The 18,061-nt window shown below is 32.9% G+C and overlaps 1 protein-coding gene across 1 annotated transcript in view; it reads right to left on the reverse strand.

Annotated features, from left to right (window-relative positions):
• Positions 1 to 18,061, reverse strand: part of LOC123655855 (protein O-mannosyl-transferase TMTC2-like) — a 92,338-nt gene that overhangs the window by 21,653 nt on the left and 52,624 nt on the right. Inside the window, exon 3 of the mRNA XM_045591603.1 lies at positions 11,501 to 12,470. Coding sequence (XP_045447559.1) covers positions 11,501 to 12,470 — 970 coding nt within the window. The remainder of the gene's footprint in view (positions 1 to 11,500; positions 12,471 to 18,061) is intronic.

An 18,061-nucleotide genomic window follows, 5' to 3' on the forward strand; every position in this document is an offset into this window, starting at 1 on the left:
GAAAAGTATGTCACCTCAATTTAGGCAAACACGAGTAACAATTTTCAGATAATCACATATTTTGTTATGATAAAACCACGTGTTCTTCGAAATAAAACATCAAATTGTCTCTTATTCATAGCATTTCTTTTATTTCAAATACAATGAGATAAGATACGAAAATTTTTACTTGAACTCTTAAATTGTAGATTACTTTTGATTTGCTCGTAAACTTATAATATTTACGTTTTTTAGTCAGAACGTCAAATAAATAAAAACATTCAACGGCCTCTACTAGGATTTAATCCTGTGTCAGGGGTCCGAAAACTTACACAATACACAAACACAAACGCCCAGACCACGGCATCCCTGTATGGCCAATGCAAATGTATGCTATGTGCGGGGATCGAACCCGCAACCGCCAGCCATAAGCCATTGCTGTGACCGTTACACTAACGCATCGTCTTAAAGTTAAGTTGCATCCAATTTCGTGCAGCACATTTAGTAAACAACAACAAAAATTAACTTAACACTGCGAAAAATAAATTGGAAAATCGTTACTTAAGAAAGAAAATTATTTTTACAGTACAATACGATATAAGTACTCTTTATTGCACACCAAAAAATATGCAAGTAAAATTTAAAAAAAAATGCAAGCTGAAGTTTGCGTAATTTGTACATATTTGTTTTTAACTGGTTTTAATTTGGTTTAAGAAAAAGATATAAGATTAATGTTAGATGTAGGATAAGGATGTCATCGATCTGTGTTTCAATAGGTGACGTAACTTGATATGAAATAACGAAGATTTTTTCTATTAAATACGACAATTTTTGCGCGCAACAACTACTAAAATCCCAAAAACCTTTAAATTATTAAAACATATATATTTGAATGACAAAAAAAAAAACAAAAATTGGACATTCTGTATAAAATGTAAATTTACTGTAAATTGTTATGTCTTTATATTTATTTCCTAATTTACATGATGAAATAAAAAGTTTTTAAATGGTTTTCTATATCTGTACAACATTCTCTGGAACGGCTAAAATAAGATGAAGGTCACTGGTGACTTATACTTTTTATCAAAAAATTCGGACGGGATCAGGATCACGCAGTTAAAAGAATAATGAGTATCCAGATACAATCTTCTGAGCGAAAGAAGTCGCGGTTGTGAATTTTTACAAGTTATTATTTTCGTGCATCTAGTACGAAATTAATTTTTTAATATTTTATAAATATGTTTTTAAATATTTTATAAAAAAATATATATTCAACGGTGTATATTTAGGTACTGACGTGTTAGGTACTGAAATAAATATATATATCAGAAGGTTCCAATGTTACAATTTATCATTTATCTCTACAAAAATTATAAACAAAAATATTTTTATCACACGCAGATACAGAAATAAGTAAAATAAGTTATTAAAAGAAATACTTATTAAATAACAAATAGAATCTAGTTACTTAGTAGGCTCAGAGTGTCACTAAAAAAAAAGTATTGGTTAGTTCCTTAGCTGGTCAAATGCTACGTTCGATTAGAGGGAATCCTATGCAAGCCCATAAGCGCCGAAGGCGTTACGTCACCTATTGAAACGTAAAGAACATTTGACATCCTTTCGCTACATTTAACACTAATCCACTCCTATTTAATCTATCACAAAATCGGACGATATTTAAAATAAATGTAATATTGAGCTATGATCATTATATTATAACATTCTCTAATATTTAAATTAAATATATTGCTTGCTATTTTCATTACTTTTAGACCGAAAATTTCACCAAATAATATCTTTAGTATTATTCGTTTGTATTAGTTTTTTCTGTTTGATTCCGTTTCTGTTCTTGTGCGCGTTGTGTTTGCCGTTAGTCTTATCGTATTCTTAAGCATCTTTATGTACTATATAAACATTTTTCATAACAAGTAGTAGTAAAAGTATCCACGACCGCAAGTGGCGCTGTGATCACCATGCTAACCTGTTATCATTTACCACCTTAACAATTATAAACAAAAATTAAAATGAAGAACCAAGTTTCGATATATAAATCCAAAAATGAAGTTGGAACTAATAAATTGAAGATATATAAATATTCATCGAGACCAGGTACTTACTCCGCTACGTACTTGAACCTCAAAGATCGACGCTCCGGCAAGTGGCAAATCGGTAGGAGATGACGCATCTTTGAGAGCACATGTATTATCGAGTAGCAAATTCTTTTAATTTAATATTTCATTGTGGCTATTTACAAGATTATAAATAACGTAACATTTATTTGACATAAAAAACTGTTTGCTCATTTCCTCTATGGTTGACTGGGTGCTGCTTAGGAATAAAGCCACCTCTTTTACATTTCTCTTGTACATATAGCTCTACTCGTGTAATATTTTTAGTATGCATTGTATTGTATTGTATTGTATTGGGCTCGGTTTTCCGCATTTAGACGCAAAGGTGGTCCATTATGCGTGAAAAGAGGGCTGACTAGTTCAGCCAGCCCAGCTCCTTCCAGAAGCTCAGAAGCCTCCTGGGGCATTCACAGGCTTCTCGGAGCGTCCTTATTTCCTTAAGGATGGTAGCCCGGTCTGCGGCCACTCCCTAGCATTACAGGATTACGTGGGTGGCTGTTTCTTCAGTAGCCAGACAGCCCCTGCAAAGAGGGCTGTCTGTTACATTCATGATGAATAGGTGGTGATTAAGTGCCATGTGGCCGGTAATCGTGCCAACAACTATTCTGATGTCCAGACGGTTAAGACTGAGCAGTCGGCACGCTAGGTGCGGTGATACTTCCGTGAGTATCAATTTGGACTGTCTACAGCCGGTTTGGTTTGCCCAAAGGGCATTGTGATTTGCACGTGAACGTTGCCTTACCCACGAGCGCAGTTGTCCAAATGGTAGCGGCAGTAGGATGGTTGGGCCGCAACCTTTGTATTGGACCCCTGTCTTGCAAGCTCGTCGGCAGCATCGTTTCCGTGCGATCCACTATGTCCTTTTATCCACTAGAAGATTACCTCATTATGTGAGGCTAATACTTCCAGGGTTTGATGACATTCGTATATAAGACTAGAGTTGGTCGAATTGCTCCCTAGTGCTTTAAGTGCGGCCATGCTGTCCGATAGAATACGGATGTTGCAATCCCTAATGCCTTTTGACAGGACGGAGGTGGCTGCATGGGTTATCGCAACACACTCACATTGAAAGATGAAGCTGTGTTGGCCCAGCGTTAGTGATAAATTGATATTAAGGTCTTGTGAGTACACTTCGGCACCGGTGCCAGACCCCATTTTGGAGCCATCCGTATAAATGCGGACCTCATGTATGCCGGACTGGTCTCTTTCAGCCTCAAATGGTTGTATATGGTACTTTCTTTCGAAAATATGTTGTTTAGGAATCCTATCACACGGAGCAGCAAGTAGTGGCTCATAGCTCACAAGGCTGCTCCAAAGTCTATTGTGTGGACCCTCCTGGTTGCACCACAAGCCCAAGTGTTTCAGCCTGATAGCTGACATAGCCGCCTCCTGTTGTATAAACAAGTCAAGCGGTGCCAGGTCAAGCATAACCTCAAGAGCTGCCGTGGGGACGGTACGCATGCAGCCAGTGATAGCAGAGCATGCTATTCTCTGAAACCGCTGGAGCTTATTTTTAACGGTTGTAAGTTCTGTTCTCTGCCACCAGATTACCACACCGTAGGTGATTATAGGCCTGACAATAGTTTTGTAGAGCCATGAAGTAATTTTAGGTGATATGCCCCAGCTTTTGCCGAGGAGCCTTTTGCATTGGCAGAGGATTATGCTGGTTTTGTTGATTTTTGAGGCTAAATGCCTGTTCCAAAGAAGTTTACTATCTAGGATTACTCCAAGATATTTGACTTCCTTGGTTAGGGCAAGACTGGTACTAAATAATTTAGGGAGTTTAAGGTTCCCTAAATTCCGTTTATTTGTGAACATCACAAGTTCCGTCTTTGCGGGGTTCACTGTTAGTTCGTGGTCCATACACCACTGTTCAACGACTTTTAGTGCGGCCCTCGTTTGGTCGTAGACTGTCCTCTCAGATGGTCCACTGATGAGTACAGTTAAGTCGTCTGCATAGCCCACTGTGAGAAATCTGCGGTCATTGAACAAGGTTTTTAGTATGCAATAAAGATTACTTGTATTGCAAAGTACTTTAAAAATCGTTCGTTCTTTTATCTTATCCTACATATTTTTAATGAATTTAACGTAGGCACTTATTGGCTATATGTAAATTATATTATTGTAGAAAACAGTATTTTAGGAAATTAACTAAATAGTTTTGTATAATGTTTTTCAAGAACATTTTAATCCGCGTTAAAACTAACAAAACCGTTATATCCTCCTATTCTTATTTGCATTTAAAATCTAACATTGAGATATGAAACTACTGTTATTTTATTCAATACATTTTAACACGTGAACTATAAAAATGATTTAAAAATGCTTTTGTTTTGTAAAAGCTAAATTTTATGTTCATTCAAAAAACTAGTTTGTCTTCATAGAGTTCTGGCGACGGTATATTGAAACCTGTTATCTACCGAGTATACTGATGTAGAAAAATAATCATAAATCAGATCAATGAATGAAACTGAGGCGTATCTGAATATAGTCTGAAGTTTACTGACCTACCTATCTAGTTCTCGTCTTTGGGGTAGATAATTGAATTAAATGTGTTTACTTTCTGTTTTAATTAGATATTAATGTCGGCAAACAATCGCACGGTTCCGTTTCACCTGATAGTAAGCGATTATCGTAGTTTATGACGCCTCCATCGCAAGCGCGTTGCCGACCCTACTCCCAATGTTCCCAGGAGCTCTGGTCACCTTACTCACCACAAAAACACAACACTGCTTGAAAGCGGTATTATTTAGCTATGATCTTCTCTGAGGTCGACTTATTTCCCCAGACGGGCTGCTCTAGATTTTAAGCAGGATATTTCCTACTGTGCCCTACTTCGGTTAGATATAACAAAGTAGTAATAATCTTTAAATATTGCCTGTAGCACGACACAATACTTTACGACGAAACCATAACAACATATAATTGATAATTCAAACTATCAACAACATTTCAACTAACAACTATCCTTTATCCGGGCCCTTTAGATATCACCTGATCACCTATCACCCTGATCTGTTGTCTAGTTAAGGACAAAGCAATCATTTGCTTTGATGTGTTACAACCAAGTCAAGTGAAAATTAATTACTTTGTTGTTATTATATTAGAGTAGATGCAAATGCATGATTAATCGAGGTTAACAATAAATATGTAATACAATAATATGTCAGAGGTACAATGTATGTCTGTACTATAAGCATTGCTTTTGTATCTGTGAAACGTAAAATTTTTAAAACAGTCAATAGTTTATGACGAAGATAATTATTATTAATCAATATTGTTTTCACTTCAAGAGACATTAACTTAAAAAATGACGTACGCTGAAACCTATATTGAATATTTACTCTCACTGCCGTCGACTGAACTGGTCTTTATAACAATTTAATTATATTAAAGTTCTTATTGTTAAACTGGACACTATAATTATGATTATTTTTTTATGGTATTACATGTTTTTGTCAGATCAAATGGACATTATTAGTTTTTTTATCTATTCATTTTTGTTATTAATATTTATTAGTTTTATAATATGTTTATACATATATTATACACGCATTTATATATGCATTAATTATGTAGGTAACTAGACTATCTACCAGCCGGCCTAGCATGCATACAACGAGATATCTCTTGACGAGAGAGAAAGATAATGTCTACATCGAGTATTTTCTCGATTACCCTAACATGCGCACTACGAGAGACAAAATTCTCTTCCGAAGACTTCGCCTTGTCGAGTAGAGAAACATTATCAACCATAATCACAACTGAATATCATTCTTATTTCTTATGTCGTAAAGTTGAATTTACAAGGTTATTGACCAATTTCAAACGAGTGACAAATGTTTTATTTAAAAATGTTCTCGGCCTTTTGGCTAAGATAAAAAGTGTATATCTAATTTAAAAAACTCTAATATGGAAAATAAAACGGCGTAAGTAAATGAATTTAATTATATATGTAAAACAATATGCTCGTGTTGTGCTTTATATCTTGTCGCACATTAGATAATTGTAATTCTATCACGCATTGTTTGTTTGTTTTTTTTTTTTTTTAATTTTTAAAATTTTTTGAATTTTTGAATTTTTTTTTTTTTGATTATTGATTTTACTTTTATTCTATTTAATTTTATTTTTAGTTATTGATTTTTTTAATATAATTTTGTTTTGTTTTTTATTCTGAATGTTGTCTTGTCTTGTTGTACTAACCCAATATGGACTTATACTTTGGTCTAAAATAAAGTATTATTATTATTATTATTTAGAATAAGAAGCAACAGGGCGCAAATACGTTTTTTGTGTCATTATATGGCACACTTCACTCGACTTTTCGCATTTCCCGCTCTTCGTATACCGAAATTATATAATTATAACAGGGAAACGCCATGGTATAAAAAAATAGGCACCCGGTTTTATTTATTTTTTATTTATCGTCTTTCTCGTCGATAATATTGAAGACGAGAAGTTTCTCTTCCTAAAACGACAAAATTCGACAAAATTACGATGTCATGTTAGCTTCCGTAGAGATAAATATCACAGATCACTAAAATTTAATGATTATCTCTTCTTGACGTAACGAGAAGAGTATCGCGTGCACGCATGTTAGCTACTGTAGACATAGAGAGATAATACGAGAAAAGGGGTCGACAAAATTTTGTCGTGGCGTGCATGCTAGGCCTGCAGGTCCCGACATCAATTTTATCCATCCCTTACTTAGGTTGTTAGAAAGAAATGGCTCAATAGTCATAAGCTGCTGATGTTACTATTCAGCCTTTAACTATCTGAAAACGAATACTAAATTAATGTGTATTATATAGTTGTGATGTATAATAAAGTATAGGTAAATATATAAATATTTTATTTTATAATAAAGATAAAATAACTAAACCAATAAAATCTATTAATCCATTATAAGGCTTCAGTCTTATACTTCAGTGTTAATCAAAAAAAGAGACAACATTATATTCATATGTCAAATCGTTACTCGATCAAACAGAGAAAGGTAAAAAAAATAATATGAATTAACGATTTTCACTACCAACCAGTCCTGTTTATCTGCAAATTACTTGTTCAATAGTAGAGTTATCACTGCGAAAGGTGTATTCGATAAAGCTTGAAGCTTAACTGATTAGATCGCCAGTTCTGTTCTAGCGAATCGTAATAGGGGACCGCCAGTGATTGGCTTGTTTCGAATACACGCCGAAGCAAATTGGATTGAGTCAGCCTTTAGTGGATGGTAAAAGAATTTTACGCCAGGTTGTTTAGGCAATAAAGAGTTTTGAACGTGTAATTGAATTTTAAATTTAATTTTCACGTAAAATACGTTCATGCGGACGTTTTGAACTTAATTGTACAAATATGAAAAAGTGTTTTTAAGTCCCTTTCGTATGCAATAAAATATAATCTTTCATCATAATCATAATCTTTGTATCATAACTACTACGACTATTTTTATACGGTCAAAGCCTGATTTTTATGGATGTTGTGATGTATATAATTTAAGCAATTTTAATTGGTCCGATCATATCAATCCGCATACATACTCGGTAACTCTGTTTTATGTTTACTAAACAATGACTATTTAAAAATGTATAGGATATCTTTAACCGTAGTAGGGTAAGGTATCAAGTCTTCTCCAATATACTGCCAAAAGATTATTGACTAGCAGCAAGGAAATAGTGTATAAAAGCAGCTATTAGAAGAATACATAATTATGTCAGTCCAAGTTACAATAACTCAAGAAGCAGCTATTAAGAGAATACATCTCTCAGAGTTACAATACTCAGTCACAATACTTACTCCATTTAAATTGTTCCTTTCGTCATACTCGTATACGAACTCATATAGTGGCCCGTTTACAAGCACTTGGAGAAATAATATTAAAATTTTAAGTTTATATAGAATTTTAAGTTTCAGTTTGTTCGTTATTTCGCCTGGAATTCTACTTTTGTAATATTCGTTTTGACTCTCGAAAATAACTTGTAAACTTGTGAGTGAAAAAACTCAAGGAATTCTAGTTTGACATACAGAAAGCAAGCAACATACACGACAGTAACAATATCTGTACATGCAAATAAAAAGCTTTAAATAAACATCTTCTTATATATAAAATTCACCAATGTACCAATGTTAGTTAAAATACTCCTCCGAAACGGCTGGACCGATTCTTATGAAATTTTGTGTGCATATCGGGTAGGTCTGAGAATCCAACATCTATTTTTATACCTCTAAGTTATAAGGAAGAGGGGAGATTAAGAATGTTAATAACATTTGGCAAAACAACGTTTGCGGGGTTAACTAGTTTCCTACAAATTTAATTTATTATCAATTGAATTTTAATGTGATCACAAAATTCGATTCCGAGATCCCAGGATCTAGGAACGTGAGATCATTATTTGTTAAGTCATTTCTAAAGTCATAAACTATTTTTTCTTAATTCTTTATTTTTTAGGGACTTTTGTCTACACAGACATGCCAGCCCCATGATACCCTAATTCTTACTATGTCTAAGAAATGGAGAAAGAATCATTGATGATGTAAGATCATATTAACTAACAAATTTGCTGCATCAGACAAAGGTTCTGTTAACACAGAAAAAAACTACCCATACCCACACCAGTGCTGTGACAGTTGCGCCAGCGCGTCGTCAGACTTATCTATAGATAATCTCTAGATAATAAACAATTATCTACTTCTTTTCATCTTCTAGATAATAAATAATACGCTATCACCGCCTTTTTGTATTAATCTTAATGCCACTGAAATATCTTTTTTTTTGTCAGCAAACAAAAAGTTTTTCCCATATAATATTAATACTCCACAGGTGGCGTAAAATGTTGGAAAGGTTATCGTCAAAAAAAAACATATCGAATATAAAATATATTCTTACATTTATCTAACAATGATTTACCAAACTTTTACAGATTTGGGGCAAATAGACATTGAACCAAGAAATATAGAATCAGTTCGGAGAAAACTTTTATAAAGCGACTTACGGGCCCTCTTTATCTCACGATCTGAAACTTAGGTAGTTTCTCATTGAGCGCCCTTCAATATATAGTCACAATTAATTTTAAAAGCAGTTTTCCTATCTAAAGTTGTGTTTTTAAAATTTCCATTGTAATATTTAAAACTTTCACATTTATAATATTAGTAGGGGTTATCGTGAACACAGACGTGCAAATACAACTCACTGTACAAATACGAGTTGCTGTGCCCTGCGGTTTCATCCACATTAATTGAAGTAAAAAAATGTACTAAAATATTATAGATCCTTTATCAGTAGATCGACTATCCAACACAAAAATAATCATTCAATCCGAACCAGTAGTTCCCGAGACCAGCGAGTTCAAACAAACAAACTCTTTAGGTTTATAAAATTAGTATATAATAATAGAATATTATCTTAAATTCGATTTGTTTCTAAAATCGTACAATGTGTATTGTTAAACGGTAAAATAACAAAGAAATAAGGCAAAGGGGTAATCAAAATTGTATATTCACCGAAATGAGCTACCTTCCAATTTTCGTATGAAACATTTCAATAGACAGGTAATTCAATACTCGGGTTAAGGGCAACATTTTGTGAATAAAGTGAATTCAAATAAGAACCATCGGGGCAAACTTTTCTCTTTGCACGAAAGTTGGGATACAAACAGAAGGCCGGGTTTTCCCTAGGGATAGTGTACATGCATGTTTAATGATGTCCTAGAAAGGTCAAGAGCCCGACAACGAGAAAAAGCAGTGAATACATTACATGCTCTCAAGTATTACTACTCAGCAGGTGGTTTCTGACAGTTCCTTTTCCAACTTTGCACAACTAACTTATTATTGATTGCACAACTAATTAATTATTGACAACTACTTTGTTGTTGTCTGCTAATATTTAATGTAGAAATTATCATAATAACCAAATAATATTTATGCATTACCAGTTCGGCTACGGAAATATTATGTATCTTTTTGATATTAATATAAACTGAAATAAACATATTTCATTAGCTTTCAGTAAAAGTGCATGATGGTATAATATAAATAAATACATATAAAATTAAGTAATATCTGTATAAAATGAAAAAAAAATGATTAAATATACACATACTAATATTTTAAACCTTAAGCCGTTTTGAATTTGTTTGTTTTTACTCTTTTACAGATTTTATTTTTTTATTTATTCAGGTAGGCGGTTAAAATAACTGGTAATTACCTGTTTCCAACAACATCTATTAGGATTGAAGAGACAAATATGTTTTATTTTTCGTAAATATTTATAATCCGTTCTTAAATTGATTTGTGTTTTTGGCTGTCACTTTATCCTCCGGTAGCTTATTCAACAACTTCACCACTATATTACTAAATAAGTGCTGTACGAGTTATTATTGTAACTAGTTTTTGCCAACATAAGGCTGTGCCCTCGTAAATGTAGATCGTCCAAGTCCTGTTCTTCATAATGGTATTAAAAATTTATTTTACGTATCGGGAAGTCAAATTTGTTAGAGAAAGTTAAATAGAATCTAAAAAGCAACCGATTCAAACAACGAAATTATACCATATAACAATAATAATAATATGTTCAGAAACTACGAATGAATGAATGATGTGTATACTTTTCCATCAAGAATTATTGTAAGGTACAAAAAAAAACCGTCAGCGTCGGACCACGTGCTAGTTTTACTAGGCAGTCACAGGACTGACAATTTGTAGTTTTTATGATAAATCGCCTGTGGTATTAATATAATTATAATGCATGTTTAACAAAAGGTATTTGCATTTTGAGCTCATGGATCTTAATTTAAAAAAAAAACCGTAATAAAACCTAACGGTTGGACTATACTTAATTTATTAGATAATTACGACTAGTACAGATCAACATAAATAGACAAACAATAGTATTCACTACTTATCAATTCCAATTATAGTAAAAAAAGAAAGAAATGCGAATTTAAAAACTAGGTCGAAACGTGACATGGATTTTTAATCGTTTAATCATCATGTGAGAAGCAGTGCAGTTTTTATTACGTGATAGATATAAAACTTTTTTTGTGAAAGAAATACATTAATACAACTAATATTATGTTTAACCGTTGTATATCTAATGGTTAATTGCGATATGATATAAGTAGCCAGACAGATAAGTAGGTTTTCTGAAGCAATAATAAGTTCGTCATTTCATATTTTGTATATCGAATACTAGACTTTAAAACTCAACTTAAGTGATTTTACGGATTTAACGTATTGTTTTTGTGCGTTTAATATACGTTTATAGTATTATATGTGCAATTTATTTTGTGTCATTCAAGTAAAAACAAAATAAACATAATAAAAAAAAACGAAAAAATCACACAACTAAAATGATTATTTAAAAACTAAAATAATAAATATTATCTTTCGAACCTTACCTTTTGGAGGGTTTATGTGTAGAGCACTTCTAAAAAGACTTTCTTCGTCACGCCAATCTAAATTTCTTCGTAAGGTTGCGCCGCTCATAACAAGTAATGTTATCAATAACACTATCATAAATATACGGCTGCGCCTCTCATAACGGCGCCAATTCCTCATCAATGTTCCCGCTCCCAATCCGAGCAAGAAACAAAAACCGACACTGGGTATATACAGCACTCGCTCTGCGACTACGAAGCCGACGTAAAAGAGAATATTACTGGCTGGCACGAACGGTAGCACCATAAACGCCGTGAATAATAACATCGCAACTTGAGGACTACGGTACACGTACTTTGTTGTATTATGCGGTTTGTATTTCCCATGGGCTAATGGACACACACAGGTCGAGTGATGCATCATAGTATTATTATTGTTAACAGCACGGCACACATTTGTGTGGTCTTCTGTTAATGCGTGCTTACAACCATTGCACGGACATATAAATCTCTTGGACGATGCGTTTTCTTTATGTGGTATGATACTTTTTCTTTCACTGCAGTCCTGTCTCCTATTGTAGGGCTTACTATTGTAGCTCCATTTTTGTTTAATTTTATTATTTTGTTTCTTATAATATTTTTCTTTTATTTCTTTTTGTATTCTCAACTCGTGCGATAATGCCTTCCACGTTACTTTTGATATAATTGCATAAAAAACTAACGAGTACAGATTTCTTATGTCAAATAAAGTAGTTATTCGAGGTATAGAATCCATGGACCAGTCGAAGCTCAGTTGGAAGGGATAGATTAAAAGGAAGAAGTTAAAAACTGGGAGGTAGGTAAAAGTATAAAATCTGGTGAATATAGATGGGTCCCTCGATGTAGGATTATCTGCTGAGGCAAAGGCGGAGGGCGCGCCCGTGAGTCGCAAACGCCAGTAAAGAAGTGCGAATCCTCCCGTGCTTAACGCGCAGATACTCCTCCATCGATGCTGTAACAAAAAAATATGTATATATATATTTGAAACTACCATTAGTATCTTAGTAGATTTATATTTTAGTCATGCTATCTGTAAAACTGTAAAACTACGAGAGTCAAAGTCGAACTCGTCTACTAAAAGGTTTCATAACAAGATTGAGCAAAGAGCACCAAAAAACTCGTTGCGTAAGAATTTTCCTTTTTTAACTTAATTGGGTAAATGTATTTTGTAAAAATTTAAAGGAATTAATTATTATTATGATACAATCTCGTAACAGATTGAATACTGATGAAGCGTATGGAAGGGATCCATTGACAGCCTTTGGGTAGTGTAGCCTAAAATTACCAACACCAAAACAACATCAAAATTACGAACACTTTTAATTTAAGTAGACTACTAACTGTTTACTGCAGCTTTGAACATAGCAAACACCTAAAATAATGTATGTTTATTTTATATACATATTACCTAACAGTAAGTAACAACAGTAGTTTTTAAAGCGTCTACGTTTGGAATGAATGAATAATAGCTCGATCAGTGTTTTCGAAGAGCCCGTCTAACCTCAATAACCCTCGTCTATCTACTATATTTCGATTTTCATCGGAAGGGTAATAAAAATATCTTTAACTACAAATTGGTTTTCATGGTAGAGAGTTTCTAAATATTTACATTAAATGATATACAAAACACAACAAAATACTGAAAGTTTTAGGATTCCGTATTAGAACTAATAAAAAGGAATATACATTTATATATGTGTTAAGTATTACAAATGTCTAGGTGAGATTAATAAAACTTCCGCGTAATGACTAATATTGTATGATATATGAAGAAACTGCGGGTTTCTTCCAAGGTATTCCCGACTTCAGTCGAACCTATTGCTATACCGCCGATTTACTCAAACATATGCTTTCTTTCTATGCAACGGAGCGTAGTACGTAACACAGACCAAACACCAAGCAGCCAAGATTCTCTTTGTTTAATTTTCATCCTGTGAATGTTTATTTATTAAATTTTAGTAGAGTTATATACGCCTTACATAATTTTTATTCCTTAATACCAAAAAGAGTAAGCTAACAATGATAATAATAACCTGCCATAGGAGGAATACTATTTTTATATTATTAAATATATTTTTTGTCTCTTTTTATAATATTTGGAATAATAATATGGAAATATATTGAATTAAAGTAAATTATAATAATAAAACGCACATGCCCCAATATCTTTAATTTTTAAATATCCGAGCTTGATGCGTAAACTTTCCTAACTTTGATTGATCACCACTTGGAAAGAATTCGTTAATATCTGCCAAAATTTACCGCAACTTTCAAAATAACGTTTATACTAGCTGTGTTTAAAAACCAATCAAAACAGAGAATATGTTTGATTGAAATCGTTACAAGGCTGTAAAAATGTTATAAAATATATACATTTATATAGAAACACTCCCACTACTCATATCTCAAGCTTACCGCAAACCGCTAAACCATTTAACTAGTTCTTGAAAAAGCTTTAATCAACAACGTTGGCAATGCGATTAAATTGATTAAAATTTGTGGGGATACACTATGTTTATAATTTGACTACCGAGACATGTGTCAAGTAAGAGAACATCTTTAAAATATGAAGGCTATAAACAGAAAGGAAAAAGTTCTAGCCATTATTTACTGACATAAGGTTCGACAAGAGGCGCTGCTAGGTTTCCGTTAGCTTGTTAGTTGTGGAGAGCCGGAAGAAAAGATTTATGAAGGTAAGCACATCGTCCCCTCCCCAGCCTGACTCATGGGAAACCTCTGTAGAACAAACGACGCCGTGTAAGATTTCCAACTCAATTTACAAAGAGGTGAGGCAACGAATGAACAAATAAGAGGAAATCCCTGCTAATTAATGTGCTATATAAATTAATTTCGAGAGCTAATTTATCATTATTGTGGGCTAACTTTTCTTTGTCTAATAATGTGAACTACGTAAATGTCGCAAGCATAATAGAAATAAGTGAACACACTAATAGTATTTTCTGACATCAATATGGCCTAAATGCATTGAAGCGTAAAATAAATTTGATTATACATAGAATAAGAATTGGTGTTGTGTTTTCATTATAATATTTCTTTGACACTCATCTCTTTTATTTCTCGAACCACTTCTATCCCTCTCATTCCAACATTTTTATTCAACGATATAAGTAATACTCGTACGTATTTTATTTTAGTCAAAATTTAGTTTTTTTTTTTTTTTTTTTTTTTTTTTTTATTTATTTAACAATATAATTCTATGATATCATTTTAAATAAAATTTATTAACTAACTAATAAATGGAAATATTAAATTTAACGTTCATAAACGTATGTTTATTTTATCAAATTTTATTTTATTTGTTTATATTTTCACAGTAATTTAGTAAATTTTTTTAACGTTAACTCAAAATAAGTAATTTTGCGGTAGGTTAGTCAAAAAGCTTAATTATCGCATTTCCCTTTATTTTTATTGCGTTTAATTTTTTTTTTTTTTTTTACTACTACATATATACCATTATTACAAAATTTATCTCAAATACTATTTAAATGTATGGTAAATTTAATAATATACATGCAATTCATTTATTCATTCATTTCCATGCGTTCTAGTTTATAGGACAACTTGCCTTCAATAACGACGTATGATTACATAGTGGGGAAGTAACCCCGCTGTCTATTCAATAAAGTTTTGAGTTGAAAGTCAAAGCAAACAATTAATGCAATAAGCGGTGCTCCCGGCCATCTAGGCCGGGGGTTGCTTATCTGGAAAATTTACTAGCTAGCTGACATTCCCATCCTCGCCTCGTAAATGCCAGCTCATTTTCAGTCTCCTTGAAAAACCAACATTTAAGCATTAAGTAGCAATTAAAATACATTCCAAGTGTTGTAATACGATAGCTGTCATATTCTTTTTGATATTAAAAAGTATTGCCGAAGTATTTGATAACCAATTTTATAAAATTTACTACAGCTTATCAACGGTTACCTAATCTATCAATTTGTCAGTAGTATCATACGTTTCAGTCTGTAATATCTCACTGCTCTCTTTCCCCGTGTAGGAAAAGGATCAGAGCTTAGTCCACCACGCAGCTCCAATGAGGGTTGGCCAATATATTCTCTACTATGAGTAACGATCGCTATCAGGTGTACATGATAACAACCGGGACCGACGACTTCTCTCCGAGGCACGGTGGGGAGACCCACAAGGATTGCACAAACACCCAGACCAATGACCATCATCATCATCATCATTTCAGCCTATTGCCGTCCACTGCTGGACATAGGCCTCCACAAGTTCGCGCCAAATATGGCGCGAACTCATGTGTTTTGCCCATAGTCATCACGCTGGGCAGGCGGGTTGGTGACCGCAGGGCTGGCTTTGTCGCACCTAAGACGCTGCTGCCCGTCTTCGGCCTTTGTATTTCAAAGCCAGCAGTTAGATGGTTATCCCGCCATCGGTCGGCTTCATAAGTTCCAGGGTGGTAGTGGAACTATGCTATCCCTTAGTCGCATCTTACGACACCCACGAGAAGAGAGGGGGGTGGCTATATTCGTTGATGCCGTAGCCACACAGTATGCCAACCAATAACCAGACTAATGACCATTTGTACGGCCAATACAAATGTTTGTCAAGTGCGGGGATCGAACCCGCAATCGCAAGCACAACAGCCACAAACCTATGCTGTGACCGTTGCGCTAACGCGTCGTCATCCACAAGTATCATACTCTCACAGATAAACTGGATAGCTGGTTTCGTATGTATTTATCAATTTATGTAAAAAACAGACTCACTATTCGCATGAAAGAAAGGAAGTTTGCGTGATCGTTCGATTACAGTATCAACGAAATGCCAAAGGAACATTATTATTTGTTATGATACTATAGCTCAACTTCTAGTCGTCACGTTCTGGACATAAAATGTTTCAATAATGAGAATATTATTAAATCATTATTGTTTTTCATTGTTAAAAAAATTTAAATTATAGTTTGAAAAATAAAATTATTTGAGCTAAACCAATAGCTTGTAACTCGCGCTACACTGCCGGCTGATTCAAAACGAAGTCAGTTACACTAAGAATATCATAATAATTTTAAAAGATTTTGATCCTTTTAATTTCATGTTATCGTTGAGACATAAAGTTATAAAAATGGTGTTATATTATTGCATTACACATTGCAAAGAAGTCTGTAGATAAAGCATATTTAACAATAAAAATCTAATATAAGTAAGTGACAAGAACAAAACTGAAAGCACTTAAATCCTTATATAAAATATATATTAAATATTTGCTTTAAAAAATGTAATCCACCTAATTTCACAAATGATCATAAATATAATAAGAGTTATTTTATAAGACTGAGAAGTCGCATAATCCAGGGTAGGCTCGTGTGATTACAATCCTGTCAAATTACGGACGTTTGTCATATTCAGAGGATTTCATATCTAAACAATTTGGATTTAAGTAGATCTTAAAAGTTGATATATCTTCGTGAATGTAATATATAAATATTTTGCGAAATGAGGATAATATTGCTTTTGAAATCTACTTGAATAAAATATTTTTTTATTTGATTTAGGTACAATAAGATAAATATTCACAACTTATTAAAACAACAGTATTAAAACATAGAAGTTAATTGAACACGTAACAGATATGACAAAATGTCGTAACCTTATGAAATGGCTGAATAAAACACGGTTTTTAAAATAAATAGATAGATAGATCTGTAATGAATATCTGACCGGAATGGCTCTCGTGACCGTTAATGTAGTAGCTAGACTGCCAGACCTTTGAGAACTGTGCTATTTGCGTCTTTTAAAATGATCTTGTACTCGAACTCAATTTTTAGTCTTTCTCAGTCATATATTTTCAATGTACGCTAAAGGTATAACCGCTATAATAATAAAATAAAAAATATGTAATAAATAGTATAACTACAAAAGCGGCAATATAACTTTCGTTTGTGATAATATATAATGGAAGAAAACTTTATTAAAATTACTTATACATCTTTTTTATTATTCCTTTTTATTTTATAAATATTTTATGAAAAAGCGTGTTTAATTTCAGTAAAATACCTACTTTGGTTTAACATGTGCTCCAATTATGAAAGTTTTCAAATAAAGTTGGGATTTTCCTTTAAGACTTTTTGAATTTCATTTTGACGTAAAACATTAATTAGTTTTATGTCTAAAAAATTAACTATTTTAATTTCTAAAAGATAATTATTTTCTTACATTTAAAAAAAATCAAAAATAACGACTGTACATCATTAAAATGTAAAAAGAAATAAAATTATTATTTTAACTTACTCGATTAATTTTTATTTATAAGCGAACATCCCATTCGTAACAATAGAATTGAAAATTAATCACAGTATTTTGTAACCAAAGCAATACCACAGATTAGCTGTTACTGGTTATTCGCATTTCGCGTTGATGAGTTTTTAATCTGATTAATAGGAATAAAAATTTTAATGATTCAACTGTGAATAATCAAAACTTACTTCAATTATATTTCAGCGAAATTGTGTTACATTCATTCGAGATGTCGCTAATTGATTATTGAAAATTGAGTACAAG

Source organism: Melitaea cinxia, chromosome 8 (genome assembly GCF_905220565.1).
Source record: "Melitaea cinxia chromosome 8, ilMelCinx1.1, whole genome shotgun sequence".
NCBI classification, from domain to species: Eukaryota; Metazoa; Arthropoda; class Insecta; order Lepidoptera; family Nymphalidae; genus Melitaea; species Melitaea cinxia.